At 39.4% G+C, this 21,442-nt stretch overlaps 1 protein-coding gene across 1 annotated transcript in view; it reads left to right on the top strand.

The window, feature by feature from the left end:
- The window catches only part of pcdh11 (protocadherin 11), a 134,402-nt gene that overhangs the window by 34,996 nt on the left and 77,964 nt on the right, over nt 1–21,442 (top strand). The window contains exon 4 of the mRNA XM_063496606.1: nt 18,853–18,912. Within this exon, the coding sequence (XP_063352676.1) occupies nt 18,853–18,912 (60 nt within the window). The remainder of the gene's footprint in view (nt 1–18,852; nt 18,913–21,442) is intronic.

Here is a 21,442-nt window from a genome sequence, read left to right on the forward strand (position 1 = left end):
GACAATAAGGTGAAAACTGCCGAGTGACCCTCATGGGATGTGTCTCTAGCCCCTTCTGTCTTCCACTTCTAGATTTAGAAGGGACTGGAGGGGTTTTTAATGCACAGTCCTCGCACAGTCCAGTGGGACTCTCATCTTGGGAATAGCATGCCAGTTTTATAGAGCAGGGAGTGGCAGTGGAGAGAGACAAGGGTCCTTAGAGACGCCTGGATGTTTTCCATATTAAACTGAAGAGAACACGACTTAAGATCTCACTAGTGAAATGACTCATTTTCAATGTGAAAATGCCAGTTAAATGATATGGAAATTAGCATAATTATGGAAACTGTGACATATCTAGGTCTGTTGTTGGGCTGAGATTTTATCCCACTTATACTATCCCACTCCCTCTCTTAGTCTCTTTTTTCACTTCCACGCCACCTACACGTTCCTCTAATCATTTCCCACCCTCACTTTTCCCCTGGACCCTCTTTGCACCACCACCCTTCTCACTAATTCCCCAACCTCTAACTCCCCGTTTTCTCTCACTCACTTCCTACAGAGAGTAAAATATCCATGGGCAGTTTAATCACATTAATATGAGCAAAGGATGTGAGGTAATAAATCGCTTCTTTCTCTCAATGAGCCATAAGAGGTGGTGATAAAAACAACTTTTCTGTTGTTGTGCGCTTTTGCCTTGCAATGTGAAAAGAAGCTGTGTTTGAAGTTCAGATTAGTCTTCAGGGAGTCCCACCTATTGGGACTGTTAACCTTTAGCCATTCAGCCATAAAACAAGTGAGTTCCATTAAAATACATAATGCATGAAGTGCCGAGATTGCATGCCATTGATCAGCACTTGAATAAATTGAGTTGAAATCCTATTAACATAACCAGTTACACATAAAGTGAGATGAATAAAGTGCACTATAACACCTGCAAAAATTAGCTACCATCAGCCACAGTTTGTGATGGTTGAGGTGGTCAGGCTAACTGAAGCTAATTTAAAAATAAATTGTAATGAGCTATAATTCCAGCTATTTGTGCAGTGAGATGCTGGCATTTTAGTCACAGTTTGTTTTGCTTTTTTTTTTGGGTCTTTTTTAACATATTAGTCTGGATTGAAATGTCCTTTTTCTATACAGTACACACTCAGAGATCAGGCTGTGACCCTTTCTTCCATTTAATTCTGGAAAATGATTCCGCTGTATCACGACAGCAGAAGTTCACTTCGAGCAAGTAACACCATTACATTCTTTTTCACCTTCTACTCTCTGTGTAACTAGAAATTGTTAATGTTTCGTTGTTGTTTATTGTTTGTTCTTTTAGCTGGGTTTGAAAAGTTGCCATGAGATATGCACACAAGCTGTTTAGCTCGGTGCAGCGTGGCCTCCAAGGCAGCTTTGACTCATGGCGCCTGGCTGCTTCAGATGTGGTAACAAAGATTGCTCCCCCCTCCTCCCCCCGACAACCACACGACACTCTTTAAAGCATGAGCATGTTCCTCCTTTTAACGCAATTAAGAGATGGCTTGTCATCTTGACAGGTTGCCTTCATCTCCTTAAATGCGTGCATGCTACAGCAATAAGTCTTTACGGCACTGAAACACCATATGATTTTTTTCACCATTTTTGTTTTCATGTCTCAGACTCCCTGTCTCTCTTGTATTAGGAATAATTGGGGCAATTAATTCAGGTGGATGCCCATTACGCCATATGTGTTTTCAGATTAAGTGCGGAAAAGGCTCTGTCGCCCGACCCCATGCAGACTGGGAGATGACCCAAATTGAAGCATGTTTCCTCCCACCCAAAGCTCCCCCTTCCCTCCCAGATTTCCCCTCCGACACCCGACATCCCGACGTCCCCACCCCCCTTCCGGTGCCATGCCAGCATTTCAACAACAATGCCAGAGAACGCCTGCCAATGGTGGCAGCTCCTTAATGAAATAGTAATTGTGACTGTGACTTGCATGCATCAGTTGCTTTCCTGTTCTGTTCTGTTTCATTGCACAATACAGACAGGAGTCTACTGAGTTCCAGCTTTGTAATTTCATTAATGCTCAGTGTTGCACCTCTGCGTATGGTTTGTTTTCATTACTACTTTACATTAGCCGTGATTGCATTGCCTTATTGTTTGCAGACTTAATATTTTAAGACATGCAGTTTGTACATAAAGTCTACCGCGGAGTCTACAACATGTGTCTGTTGTAGAGTGTCAAATAAAGTGTGGTATGCAAGAAGCAAGATTGAATATTGCCTAAAAATTGGCACAGCGAGTTTTTCGTGGTATGGTGGTGGTAACAGCTGTTCAGAGAGACACGAGAGCATGGAAATATTTAAGATCAATATATCTTTGATTTCACTGGGAGTCTATAACGGGCCTCCAATTGTACGCTTCATTACTGGACACAGGGGCCTAGAGTGCTGACCAATCCCACCTAATGAAAACAAATGTACTTGCAACCTGAAGAAAAGAAACACACTACACTGCAGTTAACTTTCCACTGTCATTTTGTATGAGAACTGTGGCCGTAGTATATCCTGAACGGCAAACCTAGCAACTCAAGTGTGTCATTATGTGTGGGCAGGGAGAAGGAAAGCCAAAAAGTGCTCTAATTGCAGACTTCTGCTGAAACTAAAAAACTGATCTATCTATCTATCTATCTATCTATCTATCTATCTATCTATCTATCTATCTATCTATCTATCTATCTATCTATCTATCTATCGTTACAGTATTAAAATATTCTTGCATGCAGATGTTCATAAATGGTAGTGTCGTTCATCAGAGCACAAATGAGATCAGGACTATTATTTCCAAAGTGCCCATGCTGATCTAACATCAGTTTTAGCTTCAGATCATGTTGAAAATGGAAGAAAAACAAGGACATATTTAGTGATCCTAGATCAGCGTACTTTCTCTGAGGTGTTTGATGAGAGCAGCTCCAGATTAGATTAGAGGCCTTACCCTGATGAAGGTAATCCATCATCTTGTAAGCAGGAAAAAAAATTATGACAATTTAGTTCCAGCAAGTCTGTCAGAAGCTCTTAGCTTTTAGTTTCTAACGTTGCATAACTACAAACAGAATAAAGAAGTACAAATGAAGGCTGGTGGCTCGACATGTTTTATAAAACTTGGGGGATTTTGATTTGTGACCATGACAGAGATTGAAAATACATCATACGCTGAAAGTACCTCTTTTCTATTTCCTGCTTTTTGTTTCTCTGTTTCACCTTTTGCCTTACCACTGCAGGCAAAACAAAATGCGTGCCGCTTCCATTTCATCTGCTAAACTTGGAGATAAAACACGTATAAAACTGGATGTTTTTTGAATGTTTCACCACTTTATTCCAGTTTGTGAGACGACAACGTCTTTGAACTTGATTTTCCCCCCAACGGTGCAAGTGCTGTGTAGCCCATGAAGTAAGCCTTCTTACTGGGCACTGAGGGAACGAGCTGATCAGCCTCTCAACACAAATCTTTTGTTTTTGTTATTCATGTCATATTTCTGTCAGGTGTGGCAGCTCATCAAGCTGAAATAATGAGGCCACATTCCATGATTAGTGACAGACTCTTTAGATATTTATGTGACAGTAAACTGTTTCCTTTGTCAGACAGTTGGTTCTTGTCATTATTTCACCAAAGATCCTATTTTCTTTTTTTAATTATTATTATTCTTATTATTTGTGTTGCTCACAAGCAGTGGCATTTCTCACCACAACACTCCTTTTGCTTTTGCTTTTGTAGAAATACAATACCCCCTCTCCCCCGTCTCCCATAAATAATTAAATAAATAAATAAATGTATACCGTAGGTTGAAGTCATAAATCCAGAAACCACTTTATAAGTGGGCGTATTAATTTAATTGAGGCAGAATCTGTTTTGTGACATGATAGATTAATGTGGGTGGAGAGTTTTAGCAGCTTAGGAGTTTAAATGTTTATGCATTTTTTGGTTTTATAATTCCTAATACCCATTAAGTGACATTAAATAATGTAATTTGAATAGCAATTTAAGTATTCCAGGATGACGTTTTACTTTTCTCCTGCGGCACAGTCGTAGCATAAGGTGTTTACTGCTTGAAAAACAATACCTGTATATCTCTGACACAGCACCATAATTACGCTTCACGCTGTTCTGAATTAGACTGAAAGTATGATACTGATAAAGGTGATTAGTGAGTGTCTCAAACATATCACAAATGGTGTGGTAAGAAAAGCCAAGCCACATATTTATTCAAGTGAATCCAAAAAAAGTGCAGGTTTTGGATGAACTCTTTGTATGCTGCCTGCACAGACAACAGCTTGACAGTTGGTTTCAAAGAACATCTCAGCACCTGAAGGGAGGTGTGCAAGGAAGGGGAGAATCACAAAAGTGGTTCAGTCATGCACATCACACTGTTCTTGTTTTTATTAATTCCCACTGTACATCTCTGCAGCACTTAAAACAGACTTTAGCTAGCACCCTCTAACTCGCATCAAAGTCAACACTTGTTTATTGTGTCAGCTTTAGTAATAGACATTTGCCCAAACAACTGACAGTAACATTCCTTATGCAAATAGGCAAGAGTGAATTTCCATTGTTCTCACTGTAGGGTGGTACTGGTTTCGCATCAATTTACAGGTGAAAGAAAGGAGATTATGAAATTTCAAATCTGAAAACGGTAAATGATATAGAAGAAAGCCTTTTGTGTCCACACAGATGTTTGTTTGGATAGATTTTCTCCAGTTCTAATAATTTCCTTCGCTGTTTTACAACACTTTTCACCCAGGAATTTTCTTTATAGGTGACAACTCCTGTTTCAATAATAGCTGATTTGAAGCTGATCCCTTCATTTTGGCGCACATGACACATTAAAACTTAATTAACTCTCCGTCCGCCATAATGAGGAGTGTGATGTGTGAGTTGAGTGCCAATAAGGCGCAGTGGGGAGAGCTCGGCAAAAAAAAAAAAATCACACTAATTTAAATAATTGACATTATACATGCTGTGTTGAATAAATAATTAAATAAATAAATAACACCTCTGGATCATAGCTTGGGTTTCTCATTAGAAGGCAAACTGTGCAACTCCATGCTCAGGAATGAAAGTCAAGTGAAGCAATTGCAATAATTACAGCAGCAAGAAAAGTCTGTGCCTGTTGGGAAGGGTATAGGGGCTTCATGGAAGGCAATGAGGAGGGAGGCGCCGGCTGTCTACAGGTGCCTCTGATTAAGGGTAATCTGGCTAGCCCTCCCCTTTTTTATCTCTGCAACAAGCCCTGCTGCTTCTGGGTGCCTTGAGCTCCGTAGCTGCCTGGCGTAATGAGCTCCAAAGCCACACAGTAGATGCCCTGCAGGACAGTCCCTACAGAGCTATAATGAGCACTCCAGTGTACCAATTCGTGCTCCCCACCAAGGGGCCCCAGAAGCCAGCCTTCATTCAGACATGGGTGGGCATGGCTTGTTCACCAAACCTTCAATAGCCACCTTTCACTTCAACTCCCTTTCCGAGGTAATGGCATCCCATCTGGACTTAGTGTGATGCCATCGCGTGTGTGGTAGGAGGGATGGCAACATCGAGATCGGAGTGTAAGTCAGAGGCGGCGATAGAGATTGAGCTGCTGCAAAAATAGAGAGGAGGCAGGACATCAGAATAGAGTGCCAGGTAAAGAGTGAGGACAGCTGAAGTAGCTGGGGATAGAAAAAAAAGGTAAATGAAGGTAGAGGGATAGAGAGTACTATAACTGACAGATGGAGTGAGCATAAGAGAAGGAGCGGAAGGTAAATTGTAAAATGAGGGAGCTGCCCAGTTAGATGGGAGACAGAGGGGTGGAGAGAAAGAGAGAGGAGTATCCTGGTATAATGAGGTCTATGGAGGAGGGTGGGTAAAGAGAGGAGGGGGTGTCAGAGTCCAAGGTGAGATAGTGGAAGAGCAGGAGAGTGAGAGAGAGTGAAAGAGAAAGAGAGGCTCTTTTGCCAAACAGCGGTCCCTCTGTTGGTGCTGGGGTGTATCTGTGTGTTTAAGAAACTGCACTGCTGTGCTTTTGCTCTCTTAAACAACCAGGAGGTGGGTGAGAGGATCGACGGGCCTGACCACAGAGCAGGGCTTTGAAGCTGCCTCACGCTGCGAGAAACTGTATTGGATTTAGAGAGACTGCCTTTCAAAATGAAAAAGCAGAGAATGAAAGACAAAAGAAATGGAAAACTAAAATAGAGAAAATATTATAAGAGAATAAAAAGAAATATGCATTATGCATGAAGTATTCCTCATACATGCACTTTCTGCAGTTATCACTAAAAGATTAGCATAACAATTAACATTTTATAATGGCCTACATGCCAATAGCAAGATGGGGATGATGAACATGATGTGGGATTATTCGCCATCATTATGTGGCCATAAACAGTTTTCAGGGCTAGGAAAGATTCTGTTTATTTTTCAAATTAGTTGTCTTTTGCATCAAAGCCTTGTATTTTCCTGCATTTTGCATTTGTGGATGTGTTTCTCTGCGTGAACGCCTGCGCGCGTGTGTGTGTGTGTTCTAAGATGTTTGTGAAGTCCACAAGTAAAAAGGCCCTCATCATCTTTCATCTGTGCTGCATTTATTCTACAGTAGCAGTGCAGCAGCTGTTGCAGCTATATTTTTTTCTCCCTTTTTCCCCCTCCACACGTATTTTGTATTACGTATAAAATCTTGTGCATCTTCAAATAGCACGTTGTCAGATCACCAGTTGTACCTACTGGCAACTGAAAAGAATACGTTATCATTGTCTGAAGAAATACGCTTGGGAGGAGAGTAAGTGTACAGCATTGTATACAGATACACAATAGACACCGTCAAATGAGTAACTTTTTTATACTACAACAGCTACATCTGTATCAGAAAGGATTAGCATGGCGGGAAGGATTGGACAGTGTGTCTTATTTTAATTGCTGTGTATTTTAAATAAATTCCCAATGCTTTTCTTCTTGAATAGAACCTCTGTGGGGACAGAAACTGTCTTTTCTGAATACGGTTCCATATGGGAATAGGGATTACATTATTATTATTATCTTGTGAGGGATTAAGGATTTGTCTCATTTTGTCCCAGTGAGTAGTGTTGCCCTGCAAAATACAACTAAATCACAACACAGTGTAACAAAATACATATACTTCGTTTTATTTTTTTAATAACAGCATCTCATGCATGGAAAACCAGTAACATTTTTCCAAAAAAGATTCTGAAATTAAAAATGACATTCGGGCTCAGTTTTCAATCCATCATAGAGGACAGATCAGTAAAATTTCCTGTTATCTAAACGCGCAGCTTGACATTTTATTTTTGCTGTCATATTATTCTGTGTTACATCAATGTCATCCTATTGTTGGGAACACGTGATAAAGAGCAATGCCAAGCACTAGAAGTGTCTACATGAGAACTATGCAACACGTTTTAGCTCAAGAATGGAAAGAGTGTTTGCTTTCTACTGCACATCTAAAATGTACACAAATTGGTATCATTACTTGTTTCACATGGGTCACTTGGCTCCAGTGCAGTATTAACCGAGAGGACACCAGAACAAAGCGCCGCCCACAGCCACAATTGACCTTTGGGGTTCTGATCTCTTAATGTGTTTCTCTGTGTTGGTGCTGATAAAGCTTTCCTTTGCCTCTGTCCAAATCTATAAAGGTTTTTTTTCAAAGATGCTGGCAATGCGAAGTGGGAGACACAAATACCCTCTCCATTCCACGGTCATAATCTCTGCCTCTGCCATCGATAGCTCTAATAGGTGTTTAGAAGGCCTTGTATGTGTCTCCATTTGATAGCCTGCTAATGGTTCGACATGTCATTCAGAGAAAATGTTTTGTGTTGAGGGGGCGGGGTGGAAGCAAGATCAGAATTCACCACAGGAAGCCTTGGCTGAACAACTGAAACATGTAATCAAAAGCCAAAAAAAAAAAAAAACCCAACCCCAAAATCTTGTAAAACAGAGTATTTTCACTAAATGAATCTATATTCCCACCTGAAAGAGATGAAAAAATGTGCATTCATGCTCAAAACACCCAAGTTATTTTGTTATGACTATCTGGCAATTGACAGGGCAGCCTCTTTTACACAAGTCCCTTTTAAATTATTGAATCTGCCAAACGATTCACTGCTACATTTAGTAACTGTAATTATGAACTCACCGCGCCAGCATAGTACTGTGTTTTTTGTGTATTTGACATGCCCGTGTGTGATTGTGTGGTGATTCAAAAAAGGTTAAAGCCAGTTCTCAAATGTACACTTTGTACCATGTTAGACCTAAAAAGAGAGACGTTGGTGTCGGCGATGTGATTAGTTTCAGTCCCAGTTGGGCTACAGAGAATGGAATACATTAGTTGACTAGTAGATATGTGAATTATATAATATTAGATTGATGTGTCCAATTGGATTTAAATGACAGTTATATTGTGTCTAAATCATATTTAAAACTGAGTGTCATATTGGATTCACAAGAGCAGACAATCTCCCATTGGAGTACCTGCCAAAAAATAGATGAATCTATGAGTTAATTCTTAATCATTGCTAAAATGGATTTTAAAGATATCTGAAGTCTCGTGGTGCAATTTTTAACATTTTTCATTTCTTCGGTTGTTCATTAATTAAGAATTGTTATATATTTTTTGTCCTATAATAGTCACATTACATTTTACAGCAAAAATTAGTTCGGCGGAGCACAGCAAACAATATATATAAATATAAACTGTAAAAACAATATGACTTTTTGACATTCAACACCACCATGGATTAATTATATCCTCTTTCCCAGAAAGAAATCCCATTCATAATACTTTCTGACTTAACTCTGCCTTTTACACCAGGCTTCAGCAGCCTGCTGCTGCTGCTTGGCCACAGAAGTTCTCCACTGAGGTTTAACGCAACCAATGAGATTATTTATGCTTGCATAGCAGCTCTGTCTCTGAAAAAACATGTTTGTATTGCTAAAACCCCAATCTGCCTACATGTCCTGGTTCATGTGTGGCCGTGACTCCCCAGACTGAAGGTTTGGTCGAGGTTTCTCTTTCTGCTAGTAGTGTGGAACACATGCCTGGCACGACCAGTGCCATGGGGGGAATGGCGCACAGCTGGTTTGATTGGACTCTGGCCTTAATCGCCCATGTCTCTGCCATCAGCGCTCAAGGAGCAGTAACACACATGTTAACTGTGCTCATACAAGGGAAACTGATTGGAGCCTTCTAGATTTATTCCTAATCAAATACTGAATTGTGCCCAGACAGATAAAAGGCTGGTGTCGCTTTGCAAGTCTGGTATCAATGTCTAACAAGAAAGTTTGGGCTAGGTGTTCAATGATCTACTTTGCGGTCTCAATTTTTCAGCAGATGAAGGGGACTGTTGTCAGAGAGCTGATTGTAGGGTGCAAAATACTGGGTGACAATCTGCGTGTCAAGATAAATACATCTGCTCCTGAGGGAATGCCATTAGCCATGCATATTTTAATCCTAAATAACTGTTATAAAAGGTTGCAAAACAAAAACACAAGGATCTAAAAGGTCAGTATTGAGCAGCTTAAACAAGAGTAGACTGCTCATCGAAACAAGAGCATCTCGCCTGTAACTGATGAGAAGTACAAGTTGGAGACTTATTTTTTAATTCTCGTTCCTCGGATGTACTGTTATGCATCATATTTATCATTCTGACCTCTTTTGTCAAACAGCAGTCAAATCAGAATGCTTTTTTAATAACACATGCACTGAATAATATAACTTGCTAAGATGTTAAATATTGTCATTTATCAAAAAAGCCATTGCCTGACCATGAGAAGAAGTCAATAACAATGTGAAGCTAATGTAATTTTGAATACACTTGATGCTCTGCTTAGCCGACTAGAGAGGGGACTGCAGTAATAAATCGGTTGACTGTTGCTGATAAGCTTAACAGCAAAGCAGCATCCAAGCATTTGAATGAGGGCATTAATGGTTGTTTAAAACAGGAATAATGAAGTGACAACAGCAGTGTTGTGTTGCCTCTTGCTCTTGAGAGGAACGTCTGCCAGTGGAGGAAAATGGTGACTTGCTTACTTCTAAAGGACATCAGCAGAGAAGTAGTACTTCCAGTCATCAGAACTTGGCGAATACTATAATTGCAAATGACAAAAACAAACAAACAAACAAAAAAAACAAAAAACAACGTGGCCTCATTTCAGCATTTCATTTCATTTGTGTCAACAGCTTCTCGTGCATGCACACAAACTTAAAAGCGTACGCACAGGGAGACCACTCTTAATCTTTTTGACGCACACATGTGCATGCTCATGCACGTTTGCTCGCGAAATACACATAGAAGCTCATATGCAGTGCACAAACACAAAGCAAATGTCCTCACAAAGTAGATGAGCTCCATTCTGTGTCGAATCGAAAGCATCTGCAAAGCCAGTTGCTCTCGGCCGTGGAGGCGTGCATCAGCCGGCAGAGGCGCCTGCTTGGTGTCCCAGGGTGGCTCGCGTAACACTTGGCCTGCTCCCTAGCCACTGCCGGGATCAGAAAGGCCCACTGCTATCATCCGGGCGCTGGCAGCAGTGAGGCTAGGCTTAGAATGACAAATTGGTTTGAGGGAGTGAGTGAGGGAGAGAGCAAGCCAAGAAATATACTTTGAAGAGAGAAATGCATTCCGGGTTTCGACAAGCATGCCATATTATATGGTCAAGTGTACAAGTCTGACTCCTGCCACGCGGATTGATCGAGATCCCAAAGACACTTAAATGAGGCGAGGGTCTTTCATCGTGACAATGCCAAAGAATTTATCTTAGAAAGTCACCCAAAATATGACTGGATTAGAGAGCTTTTCAGCATGCGGTCTCTCGTCTCGTGGCCTCAATTTTCATTGAACTGCCCTTTTATTTTTAGCAACAATAGTTTAGTAGTATTTGCTTATGTTTCACAGTGTTGGGAATGTAGAAATTTCTAAATGCACATTACAATATTTCCAACTTTATCCAAAGGAACCCGAATTATTGTGTAAATCAGGATGTTTACATACAGAAATGCATTTCAGATAATTGTAGAAATAATCTGAAAAAAATATATGTTGTGTAATACATGCTAATGTAATTTTCTCTGATGGATTATTGATTCAGAATGTATTACTTGCTTCATATTTCAACAAACTCATCATTGCCACCATCATCAGTGATTACAGCCAGTGAATAATGCTCTGTGTTTATGGTTTGGGAGAGTTATTCTTTTCAAATGAAACACGCAGGGAAAAATGGTGGTTAGTGAAATGTTATCTTTATTTTGGACTGAAGTAGAGCATGAACTGATATTTAGCCACTAAATATTGCATATATAATACGTGGCATGTATAGCATATCACTATTACAAGTATCAGCTTAAAAAAATTGTGTGTCTGTTTTCTGTATGAAGGTTCTGAAAACAAAATCTCCTAATGCAAAGTCAGAGCAATAAAAACAATATTAAGCTTCTTCAGCATATTTTAGATTATCGGAAACCCACATTCGGTGAAATCCGACTGTTGTTAATCCACAACAAAACTGCATTTGTAAAAAAAATAAAAATCCATTTTACCAGAGACTGTTCAAAATTATAGGGGCAAGAAAATTCCAAAATAAATGGGGAACGGTGCAAGTATTGACACTGGCAAGCTGTTTAATGTTGGAGGTGCACAGCATTCTGCTCGGCTCGAGGAGGAGACAGCGTACGAACGCTTTGCATATTCAAACAGGAAATACTTTATTTAATCGCGTGCAATCAAATCTACAATTGACTGTATAAGGGATAATCTAATTAAACATTACCACAATTATCGGTCTTGGCCAATTGGATAACTGACTTATTTACTAGTGTTGTGTTCTGCTGTTTTAAGCAATAGCTTGTTTTAAACAAGCAGCTTTGTAGGTTGTAATTACATTTTCTGCAGGCTTGTTGGCACCTTGGTCAAAGGCAAACTCCTGTGTGGACTCCCTCATGTAAATAAGAGCCCCTTTCCTTGCCAAAGCAATCATGACATTGCACTGGTGTAATGCTAGGCCTGCAAATAAGCCATGTCAGAAGCATACGCACAAGACACCGGATGTAGCCCTCTTGAATTCCCTCTCTCAGCAAACTGCAGAGACGCACCATTTGGCATCTCTGGAATTTGGTTTGAGGTTGCAGAGTATTTTACTTTTGTTGTCAAATTGCTTTGCAAATGAGGCCCACTCTGGCACGATTTCAAAGAGCTTGTGCTATATGTGCAGCTTCCTTCAGGCACTAGTTTCTGAACCTTCATCATTCTCTATGCATATGCACAGTACTGCACTAAGCTCACATGGAAGGCTAGATAAACATGCCAGGCTGGGAGGAAGATGGAAGGCAGTATGCTTATGTCTTGTCAGCCTGTCTGTATGTTGATTTTGTGTTGTTCAGCTTGACTGGCATGGTCTATCTAATAACATGGCAGGTAGACAGTACGAAAGCCTCATAGGTTTCTACCCATTAAAATGATATTCAATCATTTTTTGATGCGCTTTTTTTTGCCCCAAACCACGCCTTATAATGATTCAAGGTTCGAGCGCCATTCACATTGAAATGTTGTGTTGCTTGAAGCCACATCAAAATAATTGTTTTGATATGTTCCGTTTTTGACTTGGCAATGACATTAATAGGAGGTGATTGTACAATGAGGATAAAAAACATTTTTTGAGGTATGTTGACTAAATTTCAGCCATGGATCCCCTGGCTCACAATTATACGTTTTTAGTCTGGGCATCATGGAACAGCCATTGCTTTGAGATACAAGTGTTGCACATATTGCGTGTCCTTTTGATTGCATGTCCAAGTCAGCCACTAAATAATAATGCAGGGATTGAAACACTGCAAAATAGCCCAAGGCTCAGAAATTGCTAATGAACATCAGCAGGGTGCAGCTGGGGTTGCACTGTGTGATAAAGGCATTGAAACCTTACTTCATGTTTCAAAGGCAAATAATCTGTGGTCGATTTCTTTATACTCCAAACATCTGTGTCACTGCCTCAAAAGTGGCGGGAGACAATAAATGTGCACTAAGGAAAACTACAGATGTCTCGCTAAAACGAGATATATATTCCAACGTGTCATAGTTTCAAGTGTTAACTTCAGCACTGGACATCTTTATGGCATATGTTTCTGTGGACTGATAAGCAGTGGAAGCATGATCTCTGTCATCACAATATTACAAATATGTGTTTTATACTTGTTACATTTTCTCCTTTCACTGCCTGTCAAGAACTATTCTCACTTTGCAGAGAACCGGCAAGCAAGGGGAAATCCGTGGAGAGGCAAAGAGACAGAAGGCAAGGAAAAGAGAATATATTTGGTGCTATGTGCTGCAGATCAAAAACATGGCAGTCACATGATCAAAGGCATTTGATAATCCTTGAACTACAATGCTCCTTTAATCCTAGCGAGAGAACTATATTTTATTGGGGGAGGAGGGCTGAAACAATGTTGGGGTGACAAACAGAGCTGAAGAAGCAGTAACTAGCTGGTAGAAATACAGTTTACTAAATGTGGCACAGTACTTTTGTGGAAGCTGGGGAAGAAAATAGTATAAAGCCTCCTTGTGTGGGGAGAAAATGGAGGCTGAGTTGATGGGACTAGAAACACAAATGTGCCACAAGTCAGTGTCCACTCAGCACTGAATAGTGCTCTTGTTTTTTTTCGCTATACTTGTTGGGGAAGTTGGCTCGGTGAATGTGACTAGACTGCCTTATACTACATCTGCCACACAGAAACAGAGTGCAAGCTACACAGGGTTTGAGCTACGACTTCTCCCAGTCAAGTTGAGTTTCTGGCTAGTTCATTTTCCTGAAGATTCATTTATATATATATATATATATATATATACGTATATATATATATGTTTAAAAAATTGGATGGTTTACAAAAATACGCTATATAATCAAATGGCAGAACAACAACATACCAAATTGTATTTATTATTTATTTATTTTATTTTATTGTGAATTTACATATGATATATTACACTTTTAAAAAAACTATGTAATTCTTGAACTGCAATATTTCATGTTGGGTGTAAAAGCAGCACCATTCCTATAGAGCCTGAAGGTTTTCACAACTTGCAAAAAACACTTGTCCACAAAAAATTGTAAAGAAATTTGAGATTTTGTTCAGGACTTAAAGTAAAGGCGTCCAAAGAATTAGACATCTCTGTGCACAAAGGATCAGGCAAAAAACACATATTGAATAGATGTGATCGGTGAGTTATCAGGCACAACTGGTTTAAAACAGATGTCGCTCTGTAGTGGAAATCATTGCACAGGCTCAGACACATTTCTGAAAACCATTGTCATTAAACACAGTTCATCCACTAGATGAAAGTTAAAGCCAGAAACATTATAAGATAGTCTATTGTAACACTATCCTGAAAGAATCTGGGGACTATTTCTAATCTATATATTAAACAGTCAGCAAAGCTGAGAGTAGAAAAGCTTTTTTAAAACCTAAAGTGACATCCACACAGAGAGCGATTCACTCATCCATATCACTTTGAAGTTAACGTAGGTGCAGACTCTGGTTGCCTAGGTAACCCTCTAATGCATTTACTACCAGGTCATATGTCAATCAACAGTATCCTGCACTCTTAGCTGTAGTTGCTTCAGTTGCTCACCTCAAATCTGAGAAACGTTGACTTCCCCCTCAGTTCGTGCCATCGCCATTTTGTTTCTGGTCTCGAAATCGCTGCAAATCTCTTCATGTGTTAGTACAGCACAAGATTACTAACTTTCCAAACAGGTGTGCAGAGGTGTATATGGCTGCTAAGTGGAGTTTTTTATACCCTACAATGCAAAATAAATAAAAAAACATATACATATATATATATATTTTTTTTTTAAAAACTTACCCATTTTCTCAAAACTTCAGGTTTTTCTTTTTTTTTTTTTTTGCAAGAGCATGATCCCGGAGCCAAAGAGAAGACGGAACATTTTTATCACCTCACAGCTGAAAAGTTTTACTGAAGCTTTACTTGTGTTCAGTGATGCACGTCTTCTCTTAAATATTTTTTCTAATATCACACAAGATTAATAGAGACAGAAAACATATAAATGACAAATAGTTATTTATGAAGTCTTTTATGACGAAAGATTTCAGATTTTTATTATTATATCTTAACAGGCACATAAAAGCCCATTTTTAACATTCACCTTTTTCAGTTCTGTAGTTTTTTTTAAGAGAAAGTAAAAAACAAGAAAACTTTCATCTGAAACTCTTCAAAGTATGCTTGTTCTGAAGAAATTTAAGATTCCGTGTGGGAAACTTTCAACAGAGAAGCAGACAACTCACAGGTCCTCAGCTGGCACTGTCATTACTATAACCTTAGACCAAGATTGTGTTGGTCTGTGAAAGGAGTAGCACACAATGTGCATTTTTTGGAAAATTCCCACATGGAATAGGCTTTCTTTAAACAAAAATACTCCAGTGACTTTCAGGAGGTAGTCAGTCTCATTTTTCAAGAAACATAGAAAAACTCTCTGTCCCAAGCAGCTTTTTACGCACATGTTGGTGATGTGAAATTAAAATAAGAGCATATATTTATAGCAAAAAAAACCCTTTTTTTTCTACTATTTTTATTTAAATAACAAGTTTAAATATTTTGCATATTTTTGTTTTTATTTGTCTTTTATGCAGACTTTTAGCAGGAAAACTGTGCGTCGTTTATTAAAGTACACAATTAAGACTTACACAGTTTGTGAGCTGCTGAGTGAGGCTTATAATTTACAGTGTTGGGGAGTAACGGAATACATGTACCGCCGTTACGTATTTAAAATACAAAATATGAGTAACTGTATTCCGTTACAGTTACCGTTAAAAAGAAGGTATTTAGAATACAGTTACTTTGTTGAAATAAGTGGATTACATGGCGGTATTTTCCTGTTTCATATTGTTGCGGGTCAGGACTGTTTGGGTTTTGTTTGACAGCTATGTTCTGTTGTTCCAGGCGGCAGCGTTACGGTTGCTATGGTTACAGGGTGACGCTCTCTCTGCGACTGTGTGTTTCCTGGGTGAGAGAGCACCTTTTTGTTGTTGTTGTTGTGCTAAGCTAATAGGCAGAATGCTACAGGCATAGCCCTAAAGAATGTAGCCTCATGGGCAGTGTAGTCCGTGCTGCAGGGAGAATGGACTGCCATACCCGTTATGTGCCTGTGAGCGAGGGAGGGAGAAAAAGGAGAGTGGAAAAGTATGAGTTGTCATCGAGCAGAAACGGGAGCTGGAAGCATGTAAATATAATAATAACCACTGCAGCCAAGAACAGTGCCTGACGAGCCCAGTTGTAAGTAAGCTATTAAGACTCGACTGTACACCGTGTTTGTGTTTTCCCCCGAAAAAATAAGTTCCGTTGGAGCAGCCTTTCAACGCCTCTCTCTGTCTCTCGCTAGCAAACTTGACCCAGTCCTAAAGCTATTTTTCGGCCTGACACCGAACCCAACGTATTAACCAGAGGTCCCTTTACTATGGTTCGGAGTCGCGGACCTTCAGTAATAGTAATAAATCAGTTCATGTAGTTGTAAACAGCATGATAATATATTAAGTAATCTAAAGTATTCAGAATACGTTACTCTCATTGAGTAACGTAACGGAATACGTTACAAAATACATTTTGGGGCATGTATTCTGTAATCTGTAGTGGAATACATTTTAAAAGTAACCTTCCCAACACTGATAATTTATATGATGAAAGTAAAGACAGCGAGATAGAAATAGAGCTCATTCTTAGATTTTATCAAAAACATTTCCAAGAAATCAGAAAGATAAAATTGTCTTATATTTTCTTCAGAAACTGTAATATATATATGTATAAAATGTGCTCTCTGGGCCTCATCCTATTACAATAACGAGCCCATGCATGGTGAAAAGACAAAAACATCAATATGTGGCGGAATCCAAATCCCTCTGTTGCAAGCATTGTCAATAGTCTTCATTATCAGATGCAAAATGTCCCAGACAAAGGTGAGTTGAAAAATGACAGTCGTTTTTACTTCCATATGTCTTCCCTTATCACCTCTCTACTCTACTGTCTCTCCTGTAACTGTGCGGAGATGAGCTATGAGCTGTTTGTCAGAAAAGCTGTACAGTTTCCACGCTGATGAAACACTAACGATTATTAATTAGATTAACGAGTGAGTTAAACTAGGACTTTATAAGAAATGGCATGAGGGAAAAGTGGTGGTTAGCTTTACTGTTATCCTTGTTTTGTTTTGTTTGTTTTGTTTTTACTACTTTTTTGCATTTGATAATGTCTCTTCTTTAACAGTATTTGTACTTCCAAATGAAAGTAGTTGTTAATTTCGATCACATATTGTTTTGTACAAATTCAACAAAACAAAACAAATAAATAACTAAATGCTTTTGCATAAACATCACATTGTGTGTTCAATAGTTTTAGCATATTTGGCATCCGATTTTATAAACTGATAACACAGAAATAACACAAATAATGTTTGGTTTTTCCCTGTAATTTTCATATACGACAGTAGAATAACTAGAAGTGGTAAAGGGAATATTTTCCTGAATGCTTTGTGTGAGGTTTTTGCAAGTCATGCCTTGATTAACCGCCAGTATTGATGGAGTGCCGAGTTATCTGTACATTGCAAACACTGTGGTTCACATTATAATTGATTGGACTCTCTTTTTTTCTTTTTCTTTTTTGTCACTCTCCTCCTAACTCTACAATATCCTGTAGAATCTAATATTCACAATTTTGGAGGCAGTGTTCAGAATCAAGGTCATTCATTTTCCCCCACTGGGAACATGCAGAAGCAAATTCCATTTCCTGCTCCTATCCACAAAGAAAATAATTCATGTTTATTTGTCACATCAATTAAGATATCATGGTTATATTGCCTACTCAATCTGTAGGGAAAATTTTGTCTACTAATTCCATCGTCCCAGCAAGGCCCATTTATTCATTTATATTTCATGACCTGGTGTTTACGCTACAGTGAATGCCTGGCTGATTTTTTTTTCTCCCCTCTCTTAGTTGCCTTGGCCAGAGAGGTGTTCTCCTTCTACGTTGCGATGAAATATAGATGTTAAGAGTCTGGAGAGTCGAGTGTCTCATCTGTCCTAGAGAAACCATAAGGCAGCCATTAATAGTGTCACAGAGCATCAGACGTACCACAGGCACATAATTGGAAATGAGGACATAACTGAAAGCACCTGCCTGAAAATCAACAGGGCCTTCCCACGAGGCAGGGCCTCGGTAGATTCCAAAAGAAGTTTTCCGAGCCCCTGCTGGTTCTGTTTCACCCATTGCTCTTTTTTTTTCATTTCTCACTGAGGTCAGCTCAAGATGGCTTATTGTTTTTTCTTTTTTTTTAATGATGGCATTGTGAGTATGCAAATACTTTGGATCTTTGCATAATCACAAGCAGCAGGACCATCTGTTGTTGGCTTGTTGACTTACCTTGTGTCTGCTTTTAATGGTGTTTTCTTGTATCTGAGTGATGTATTGGTGTATTAACAATGTGATAATCATTTAACCTCAAAAAATGCAGTCGGGCGTGTACGAAAAATCCGAACATATGTTCAGTGAAATCTTCTGACAAAGAAGGATTTATAATCTTTGAGCAGGGATAGAAATAAAGGAAAACACAAAAACAAATAACAAAAAAAATCACTCCGCTCACGTTATGTCAGATAAGACGATGCTGTCAAGATAGAGATTTAAAATGTGACGCTCGACAAATGTTGTGATCTTGGCTTAGTGGGTAGTAAAGAGTGGGAGTTAACCCCCACTTAAAAACACAGCAAAAATACTAATAGCAAGGAATAGTAAATAAGATGAAACTTTTTGCAAGGATATCCCTCCAATGAAACATGTCCCTGATAATGTTTTTTTTTTCTTCTACTAGAACCACAGCCAGACACCAGAGAAGTCTTTTAACTCACCGCCTCCCATTTGTCCTCATAAGGTAAGCTCCAGCTTGCTTTCAGGCAAGGAATAAACAGCATTATGTGAAATAATTACAGATATTTTAAGAATGCGATGTTCTTATTAAGCTGTGTTTCTGTGTCTATTTGCATTTTGCATTTGTAAATTAGCTGTATAATATGTCAAGACCCTTTTCATCTTCTCACATATCTGATGTTCCATTCACCATATCATTGCAAGACTCTTTGCCAAATGGTGTGCAAAATTAATTTGTTTATCATGGGTTCTTAAAGAAACTATTTTCATTTCCAAGACAACAGTTTCATCTGTTTTCTGTTCTTCCTCTGTGCGTTCTACTAATCGTTCGAGATTTATTTAACATGAAGTGAGAAGGGCAAATTTATTCAATGCTAATTAGTCTTGTACATGCACAGTCAAAGTCATCACTTCACTGTGATGGTCTCAAGTCGTCACCACACACTGACTGAAGTCACTCTCCCCTTCAACCTCTACTCCTGATGCATGACTCTTGCAAATGTGATAATGTGCCATGCAGTGAAATTCGCGCAATTTCAGTTCACTTAGCACCAAACGTGTCAAAAATGCCTGTGTCCTTTTCTGGATGAATGGGCGTTATGGTTGAGAGTGGCTTATTGCAAGAGTGGACCTTGGTAAAAGGAGCCCAATAGATGGAAGCTGTCTGACAGGCTGTCATCAACTGTTCAAAGCCTAACACCGCTCTACATCCCTAATGCACAGCTAGCTGTCTGAAATGACTTTGGTGGCATTAAAATATGCAGACAGTGGTCGGACAGTAAATAATAACAAAATATGATACCCGTTTCTCTGCTCTGTCACTGGAAAATCACTGGAAAAAGTAAATTATCTGCATATCTATCATTGCAGAATAACAACGCACATCCATGTAAGGCCTGAACTTTTCAAATTTGGGTTACTTTTGGTGAGAAATTACAGCGTGCCGTAGCTTTAATGGGGTGTTACAGATGTTTTAATGTAAGAAGACATCTCTTTCGATTGCTCCACATACTATGTCTACGTCTTGTTTCCTCTGGACCCCATACTTCTCTCTCTTTCACTCTTTCCATTTTTACCCAGCTGATCAGGGCTGATGTAATGGGGGAACACTGTGGGTTTGCGGATAGTGTTATTCACGTTTTAGCTGTTAGCAGCTGAACATAATCTCCCTCTAGTCAGCTCACATTAGTCTCCATGATCCACACCAGCCCAATATGTGCAGCGAATGCATTGGGCCAGCTGGGGTAATTTAGTATGTCAGTCAGTTCAGGAGGCTGGTAAAATGAGTAAATGGCTGGATATGATTTATATGTAAAGAATATTCTGATTATAATGGCTCTCAGAATAGAATATCCACTGGCTTTTTAAACTTCTCTTCATCTGCATTGTGTGCATCCCCCAGATAGATAGCGAAATGAACAGAGGGCTTTTAAACTGACTACTCTGTGATTATATTAAGAATGTGAGAGTGAGAGAGCGAGGAAAGGGAGGAGAGGGAGGAGATCGGGTGCCCGAGCACTAAGTATATATAATTGCTTCTTGACACATTGGCCAAATTCTGCAGTGCCAGGATCTGAGCGAAGATGATTAACGGCTGTCCAAGTGGGTGGGCACTGCAGGTCGTTCAGGGCCTTTGGTTTCCATAGTGATTCTAGTCTAAAGGCCATATATTGCATAGTGAATATCCCAGAGGTCCACACATTGTTAAACTACAATTATAACTCACATCAAGAGCATTGTCTGTCCACCGCAAACTCTCTCTTTCACCCACCAAGTGTCTTGCTGCGTTTTCCCTCTGCTCATCATTTATTTTCTCTTCTTATTTTCTTAAATTGTCTCCCCTAGCTGGCGAGAAGATAAAGAGTAAAAATTTTGCATTATGTGAATAATTGATGTGTGGGCTCACCTCAGAGCATCATCACACTACGGCAGTCGGGGTAAGAGGTGAGGGTAAGATCATATTTCTGACATGAGGCTTCAGGCTGTAGAAAATTGTTTCACAAGGGTTTTCACAAGGTTTTCCTCTGAATCGACAGCATGAATAACAACTTCTCATTATAGCACAACAGGGTAGTAATAAAATGTGAATAGGGATGCACATGCTGGTTCTGTACATAAAGTCATGTGCGTCTGACAAGCTATAACATACAAGTAGTTCATTATAATACGGTTCTTGGTATCTGAGGTTGTTGTGTGTAATAATGTGTGTGTAAGCATGCCAAAGTATGTGTATGTCTTTGTGAACACCACAATTTAAATAGGTGACAGATGGAGAGGACAAGGGATGGGGGTGGGGATCAAGCACCTCTGACAATATGGGGCCTGCACTGCACCTTGTTCTTGCCAACTCTGAAATAGCTATGGTATACTAAAGCCGTGTGACTCCGGGATGCCATTTCACAGTTTTGTTTTCCTCGCGTTTCACGGTTTTCATTTCCACAAAAGACAAACTCTCTTGTGAAATGTCACCTAACAATGTAAAAGTTGAGTGATGAGCATGCTAGAGAAACACCTTGCTTCTTGAAGGGTTAGAC

The sequence above is a fragment of the Pelmatolapia mariae genome, linkage group LG2, assembly GCF_036321145.2.
Source record: "Pelmatolapia mariae isolate MD_Pm_ZW linkage group LG2, Pm_UMD_F_2, whole genome shotgun sequence".
Lineage (NCBI taxonomy): Eukaryota > Metazoa > Chordata > Actinopteri > Cichliformes > Cichlidae > Pelmatolapia > Pelmatolapia mariae.